We start from the raw sequence: 8,688 nt of genomic DNA, 5'->3' as shown, positions 1-8,688 counted from the left end.
GGGTCGATGCCAGGCATGTCAGATGGCGACCATGCAAAAACATCTCGATTTTCTTTAAGGAAAGCTGTGAGTTCTTCCTTCTCTGCTAGGTTTAGACGTGAACCGATTCTAGCCTTCTTTTCTGGTTGTTGGGGATCAAGAATGATGTCACCGACGTCCTCTTCGGATTTTCATCCTATCTCGTCTGCTTGGGCACCATCTTCACGATCTGTTTGCTGTAATTGCTATTTGGTAGCTTCTTCATCCCTTTGGATCTCGGTAGCCTCTACAGGGGTAAAAGTCCTCTTTTTTTATTCCTTCAATACTTGCACAGTTCATCGTCGGGATGCGGCCTGGTCAGACTTGATTTCTCCGACTCCTCTTCCCCGGGATGCAGAATCAAATTTTTTGCTACTTGATGGAAGTGACGGCATCCAGCTTGATCAACCAAGGTCTCCCAAGAATCCTATTGTAGAGAGATAGATCACTTATGATCGTGAACGTCTGCTTTAAGACAACTGGCAATGTTTTCATGCCAAGTGTGATATGGCCGATGGTAGTTGAGGTGTGCCTGTTGAATCCAGTGAGTACCTCTGCTCGGCGTATGATTATGCTTTCCAGGCCCATCTTCTGAATGACTGAGAGTTGAAGTAGGTTGACTGCACTTCCATTGTTGACCATCATTTTGTTGACTATAGCATGAGCTAGTTGGACAAATACTACTAGTGCGTCGTCGTGTGGAAAATCAACGCATTCTGCATCCTACTCGGTAAAGCCAAAGATAGGTCTAGGTTGGATGTCGGTTGCTTGGACCTGTGAGACTAGTAGAGCCTGCTGAATCTTCATTTTTTTGGAATTGCTAGTGGCCCCCAAGTGTTCGGATTCGGCGAAGATGTCATTAATTCGAATCATCTTGGTTGGCGACTTCTCATCGTTGTCTACGTTCCTTCTAGGCTGCGCAGCTGGCTTCTCTAAGTATCTGTCAACCTTACCTTCTTTTACGAGTTTCTCTAGGTAGTTCTTCCAAGTATAGTAGTCGTCGGTTGTGTGTCCAGGACCTCGGTGGAATGTGTAATACTTGGTATGATCCATCTTGGAAGTATCTTCCTTTGATTGTTTCTGCAGTTTGAACCATGGCTCGTTCTTGATGTCACAAAGGATTTGGTGGATCAGAATTGAGAACTTAGAATAGTTCTTGGTCGTTAGGCATTCTTTGTTCGTGGGTCGGTCTTTACGCTTGGCCTCCTGCCTGTTTTTGCTAAATTGTTTCCCGTCCTCATTCCTTTAAGCCATTGCAGACTTTTTTCGAGGCTGCTCGGGCACCTTCTCTGCTCGCCGAGCTTCGTCCTAAAGTGCATGTTTCGCTGCTAGAGCAAATGAGTCTGCTAGAGTTAAATTTTCTTTCATGATCATTTCTCCGAACAGTGGGTGGTCTGTTGGGAGACCCTTTTGGAAGGCCGCACTTGCTATCGATTCATAACATCCAACAATCTTCACCTTCTCTATTTTGAACCTCTTCACGTAGTCGTGGAGCGACTTCTTTGGGTTTTTCTTCACGTTGAACAAGTTGTCGGACTTTTTCTTGATCGAACGGTAGGATGAGTATTCTTTGGTAAAAACCAAGGAAAGATCATCAAAACTTCTGGTGGATCGTGGTGGCAAGGTGTGAAACCAATCTTTTGCTCGCCTTGTAAAGTAGTGGCGAAGATTTGGCACATAAGAGCATCGTTGCTCCAATATAGGACCATCGTGCTTTGGTAGTGCTTTAAATGCCTCTCCGGATCTCCATCTCCTTTAAAAGATGTAAAGTGTGGCATGCTAAACTTACATGGAAGCTCTGCCTGCTCGATTTCGTCTGTGAAGGGTGACATGCTCATGTTGGTCATATCTCGTCGTAATACTTCATCAGCCTTTTCGTTGCGTTGGAAATTGCACAATCGCTCATTAAAGAGCCTCTCTACCTTTTCCTTAATTTACCTTTGTTGGGAAAGTGGAACTCTCGGCTGCTCTCGGTCTTGACCTGCTGATCTAGGCTACTCTTCTATGTTATCGGCTCGTCTATGCTGTGGCGACGATACATGTGGTCCATTCCCAGCAGGCGAAGGAATTCTTCGCAGGCTACTGGTTGAACTTGAGTCGGATTGAGTGACTGCTTCCCTCCGTCCATCGTGCTGCCTATTTTGATGTGATGTGGATGATGCTCCTTGCGGGCCTAGTTGTGAATGAACGCTTTGCCTGGAAAGCGAATTATGTTGATTATCGGAGTGTGGCCCCAACCGTGAGTGTATGCCTATCCGTGGGCCTAGTCAAGAATGCACGCTCATCCGCGCGCTTCGGCGGGAGTATATGCTATCTCGGGGGCCCAACTGGGAATGCACGTTGCCCGAAAGCTTGACTCGTGGTTGGTTTAGCGGTTACTTGCAAGGGCGCTGCTGGAGAGGCTATTTGTCTGCCCTTGTCCTAGTGTGGGACACCTCGTCTGGAGCACGTTGGATCTCGGTGCGCTGTAGGAGCTAATTCACTAAGGTTGTTTGTTGTGCAAGGGCGCTCATCAACTCTATGACTTGTCGGGACAAGTGTTGTTCGCCATTTGGATTGGAAATGCTTGGAAGGAATGTGCCTCCTTAAGCAATGGAAGGGTGGTAGACTTTAGGCACGAGATTTGAGTTGGGAAATGTCAAATTGGTGGAGAAATATGGTGAAAATGCCCCCAGCTCAATGGTGGGTCCGGATGGTTGAGATAGTCTTAGGCCAACTAGGGTTGCTTGGGAAGCCATGAGAGCAGGCTGGGCTACGGGAGTAGGCTGGGTTGTAGGAGCCAGCTTGGCCACAGGACAGGAATAGGCTGTTTAGCGCGTGATGCATGCGAGTGCAAGGCTTGGGCCGTGGCTTTGGTGTCGTGAGCCTTGGATGGCACGGCTCGGGCCGTGGTAGTGGTGTCATGGACCTTGCTGCGGGCAGTGGTGACCGTGGTGGCTGATGTGAGAATAAGTTAACACACAAATTAAACCCTCTTTTTGACAATTGTAGTATAGATGTAAGTAGGGTATCGTTCTAGGCCGGGGATTAGGAGGGATTGCTAATCTATTCTAAATTAATTTAAAAATATTAAACAAGACTCAAGGACACAAAACTAGGCTAAAAACTCTTAATAACTCGAAACACACTTAGAATGACTCAAAATAATGAAAACAATCAAATTAGACACTGGGAACTAAAATGGACGGAAATTGAATTAAAAGACTAACAACAATGAAAACTAACTAAATAATATAATTTAATAATGGGGGGTGTTTGGTTTTGATGAAAAGTAAATTAAACTTAAATAAATTACAGAATTGACAAAAGCATGAAATTAAGGTGAAAGAATAGGTGACAGACTAGCTAGAGGGTTCTTCTCCACACATGACACATATGCAACCTAAATTGATTTTCAGTTGTTCTTTCAATAAATTGTAAATCTCAACGCCCCAAATTAACCGTGAATTGCACTAATTAACCCTCAGTTTTTCCACAAGTTATTGGGTTGGATGATTGCATACGACAACCCAAAACATTCCCTACAAGTTCCCTACATGAATTGCATAATAGAGATACAAGTAAGAATCATTAACTTCTATGAAAAACATAAGCATTGACGAGGCACTCGTTACTATGATTTGCATGAAACTTATGCCAAGAATTTACTTAACGTGATTGTGACTAGCAACCTTCACTACTTGTGAATATAAGTTCATAACGATTAGGTGAAACTCCCTTATATTCTAGCATCGAATTCATGCATGAAAATTAAGCGTGCACTCTTAATCGACATACACAAATTAGTTATCAATCAAGCAGTTAAGCAAATTAAATCACAACTCAGAAATCACAACTGAAGGTAATCAATTCATATTACAAATATATTCATGGCTTTGAATTAACCTCTAGCCAAAATTAATTTAGTTACACATTATTATAACATTTAACCAAAAGTAAAACATAAGTTGGAAAGTTTTAACCGAAAGAGGAGAAGCTTGCTGCTTCTGTTTCTGTCCGTGCTCTTTGAACCCCTGCCGAGGCTCACGCTGCTCCCGCCTTCTCTCTCTGTCCTCTCGCGCAAAGCAGCTCCTCGCTAGTCTCCCCGCAAGTCTCCGTGTTCTGCCAGTCACACTGCCAAAGGCAGCTTGTGACCTCCTCCGTGCTGCTCTCCCCGTCAGTCCATTCTCCCTCTGCACTCTCTCCTCTATATCACGCTGCCCAAAGGCAGCCCTCCCCCTAGCTTTTTGACTTTTCTTTTTCTTCTTGTTTCTGACCTATCCAGCTGCCAAAGCAGCTCCTCTGCCCGCCTTGTCCAGCTGCAAAGCAGCTTCCTTTTCACCTGCTACTCTCTGCCTTGCTGCAAGAGGCAGCTTTCCTTTTCTTTATTTTCTTCCACGCTGCCAAGCAGCTGTTCTTCCGCACCTTTCACGTTCCCTCCTTTCCTGCCCATTTCTTTTATATATTTCTTGTTCCATCCGCACCTCCTCGTTCAGCCTTCCACCTATCTTTTTATTCCATTCTTCTCTCGCTGCCAGCCTCTTCTGCTTATCTTCTCGGCTGACCCCCACTGCTCTCTTTCTTTATTCTTTTCTTCACCTCCAGCTGCAACACAGCTTCCACACTTCTTTCCCTTGGATTCTCGCTGTCTTTCCTTTTATTTTCATTTATTTTCTAGCAGCCCCACATAGCAGAAAAATAAGTTCTTTCGATCATGTTACTCTTACAAACACAAAATATCAAAAGTATCATAAATACTTAAAGCTTCCAACTAAATTAGACAAGAAAAGAAAAAGGATGAAATATATAGTTTAAATATTGGTTTATCATTTAGCGTCACAATGGGTTAGCAATATTGTAATTTAAATTTACTTTTGACGAATTTATTACATAAAATTTCACTTGTTCTATTTTTATTTTCTTTGCATAACAAATCCTATAAATACAAAAATAACGTAAATAGCTCAAAAATATAAGGAACTAACTAAGAAAAGACGAATGAATTCGAAGTAAAAATATATATAAATATGATCCGATCAGTGCCCACCGCGGTGGTTGCCATGGTGGAGCCCCGTAGCGATGGTGTCGCTCATATGATCACATTTAGCCTCGTGGATCGCCGTGGTCCAATTTCTTGAATATTGAAATTTTCACTTGTGGAATTTTCTAAATTTCTAACCATTGTATTTCTCTTTTACGTTTTATCAAAGAATCTTTGCAAATAAAAAATTCTAATAATAAGAACGTACGAAAAATCTATAAATGGACAAGAAAATAGAAAACCTTTTTATGCGAGAGTCTTCTATTAGTGTGTGACTCTTCTCTCAATGAAAGCACCAATTTGTGGATGCAAATTTCCGACCTCTTCTTCTTGGACAAAATTGCACCTACAAAACAATTAACACCTTAGGTCAAGGCCAAAAGCCTCACGCGCCCACGATGAATTGGGGGGGGGTGCTTTGGCAGAAGAACCTCCAATGCTAAAGTTAGAATTTAGAGAAAAGTGTTTAGAGAGTTTTTTGGAGTTTTGCAAGAGTGTGGAACCTAGGTTTTTAGAGAAAATAGGGTAGTATATATAGGGTATGTCCGGTCCCCTTTGGAGAGAAGGTGGCCGGCCCTTTGGGGTGTTTTTGAGTGTATTTTGTAGTTTAATTGGCAATTAATAGATTAATTAGGTAATAAATCTATTAATTGACCAATTAACATAATTTTAAATGGAATGTTTTGGGGGTTATGAAATAATTACCTTGTGGAGAATATATGATGAGGATGAATAAAATAATTTTGAATTTGTTACCTATTTTGGGCATTTTTGACTTGGTTGAGGGATGATTGCTCGCTGCTCGCGTGTATGAATCTTGATATGCCTCAAGAGTATTTTTGTCCTCTTTTATCCAAAAATCCACATGTCACCTTGTGATTATTTTTGGCTTCACAATGTTTACATTGACTTTCTATATATAACTATTAATTTTTATTTCTGTCTACACATTTTAATTACTTTTGATTAGCTAATTTAGTTAAAGTGTGAATCACGTCTTAATCCCAAATTCAGACTTAATCTCGGATTGGGGCGTGACAAAATTTACAAGAGTTTCAAGAATGTTTTCTCCCCTTTGCGAGTGGAAGCTTTGGCGTTTCGTGCAAGCTTAGTTTGGGCGATAGATGGGGATTTTCAAAAACTTTAGGTTGAGAGTGATTCGCTTCAAATTATTGGAGCTGTGAATGATCTTCTTACCAATTCGTCCCTCATTGAATAAATTGTGAAGAACATGAAATCATTGATTCCTTTGATCATTGAGGTCAGTTATACCCATGTTCACCACCAAGCTCACGAGTTAGCCCACTCCTTGCCCGTTACACCCTCACAGTCGAGTCTCCTTGCGTTTGGATGGACTCTCCTCCAAGATTTATTCTTGATTTCCATGTTTGAAGATTATAACCAAACTTAAGTCGGATTTTTCCACAATTTTGTACTCTTTTCTTGATTGAATTCATTTACTATTGTTTCCATAAATATTGCCACCACACGCTACCATCAAATTAAAAAACAAGAAAAAAAAGAAAATTCCTATCTTGACAAATTCATTCATTGAAATTGAAACCTAGGATGAAACTCATTTATCTTTACTAGGATAATTTCATATTTCTTATATTAGAGCTGGCCATAGCCAACAAAACAAAACTTATTACGACAATGACACCATGACATTGTATAAGCAATCAAATACAATGAATTTCTAGTGTTATTAAATTTGGAGTAGTAAGACTAAATATCATTAGCATCGCACTCAATCATAAAAAATATGAATCGAAATTTTCCAAATACCCCTGCTAAATTCTCTCTCTAGAGTGTTTTCCATTAACTTTTGGTAACTTCGCAATCACCCTAATCGTAATCACCCTAATTATTAAGACATTCAAAATATACTAATCGTACTAGTAGTGGATCATCTCGGTGATTAAAATATTTCTTTGCAACTGTTCTCTTTGTGTTTAAGTTCAAATCCCGACTAGTGAAAAACATAAACATGTTACAATTTAAACGGTAAATTCAATGATTTCAAATTTTCAACATTTTTTACAGCGTTTAAACCAAACAAACAATTATCGAAAATTACAGCGCCGGGTCACAAAATCGAAGTGTTACCGTCTGGTATTCTGGGTATTTCCCGCCCTTTCATACTCTCTTCGGACCGACATATCGTATGCAATGATGCAACCAAAATTACAAAAAAAAATGGTAAAAAAATTATTGCTGACCATTTCTCCAGTCATTTCAATCCTCCGTCGTTAAAAACAATTGAAGCCTGCAGGACTGGGACGGCGACGTTTTTGTCACCTTGTTATCTGTCGGCTTCTTCGACTCCCGGATTCTTCAGCTTACCCATGATTATAAATCCACGAGCAATCCGTTCTCGGACGGTTTCAATCAGAGACTGAAGAAAAACGAGGACGGTTTTATAAATGGCTTTGCGGGAACAAAACGACGGCGTTCGGGGGAGGAAGAAGAAGTCGACGAGAGGCCACCACCGGTTCGTGGGAGTCCGGCAGAGGCCGTCTGGGAGATGGGTCGCGGAGATCAAGGACTCTCTACAGAAAGTGAGGCTCTGGCTCGGGACATTCGACACTGCGGAGGATGCCGCTCGGGCATATGATGGTGCTGCTCGAGCGCTCCGCGGTGCCAACGCCCGAACCAATTTTGAGCTACCACAGAGTGCTGGGTCCGGGGGCGTGGAGGAAATTGTGGAGCCCTTTTCGTTTGAGGCGGTGTGTGGGAATGTGGTGGAAGCTGATGGGTTGCTGGGTGCACTTAAAGCAAAGTTGCAGGATGGTAAGGGAATAACTGGCGTACTCCCACAACCACCACAAGGAACTAGTGGGACGAAACCGGAGTCAGTTAGTCTACGTGGTGCGGTGGCGGGATTCGTGAACCCGCACAAGGAGGACCCAATTGTTTTAGAAAATCAGTGGCAGCATCAGGTTCACCCTTGTCCAACACCATCAAACCCAAACATGGTGTGGACCAATGAGAGTCAAGCAGCATATGAGCAAGTGCCTAATTGGTCCACGTGGTCGAATAACAACATGCCGTATGTACCAGAACAATGCGTTATGGAGCCTCCGTTGCCAATTGCAAGCATTGGCGATGCTAAAGTGATGGCGGCGGGCACGCAGCAGCTGTCACAGATTGATGGTAATGGTGGTGGTGGTGGTGCTTGGTGTTCAGATCAGCAGCAGTTTTTGCACTGTGACAGTAGCAATTGGGGAGGAGCTAATGGCAGTTGGGATCCTCTTTTTTATGCCTCATCTGTGCTGGGGTGATGAGGTCATATCCATATAATCAATGCAATTCTTTGCGTTTTACCATTTTTAACCTACAAGCTAGTCTTTGCAGGCAAATCAATTCTTTCAAGTAAGTGCCCCCAAAAAAATTATGTACTCTACTAGGTTAGGCATTTCCGAACGTCATTCATAGGTTCTTCAGTGAAAGAACTACTCTTAATACATAGCCATACCAAAGTTTCACTTATTGTTTGTGTGTTGCAGTAATATGTGATCATCTTAAAGAAGATGTAATCGATATTTGTACATTCCCATGATATTTGACATGTAGTAATATGGTCTGGTTAATGTTTTTAACATGTAGTAACCTTCGGATTCTAGCAAGTTATTTTCATTCCCATGATA

At 41.9% G+C, this 8,688-nt stretch overlaps 1 protein-coding gene across 1 annotated transcript; it reads left to right on the top strand.

Annotated features, from left to right (window-relative positions):
- Positions 1–7,317: 7,317 nt before the first annotated feature.
- Positions 7,318–8,688, top strand: LOC103431094 (uncharacterized). Its single transcript, XM_008369245.2, has one exon. The coding sequence runs from the start codon at positions 7,465–7,467 to the stop codon at positions 8,320–8,322; it is 858 nt and encodes a 285-aa protein (XP_008367467.1). The 5' UTR covers positions 7,318–7,464; the 3' UTR covers positions 8,323–8,688.

Source organism: Malus domestica, chromosome 14 (genome assembly GCF_042453785.1).
Source record: "Malus domestica chromosome 14, GDT2T_hap1".
In the NCBI taxonomy this organism is placed as follows: Eukaryota; Viridiplantae; Streptophyta; class Magnoliopsida; order Rosales; family Rosaceae; genus Malus; species Malus domestica.
Note: the sequence above shows the minus strand (reverse complement) of the source record. Positions and strands in the feature narration are given on the sequence as shown.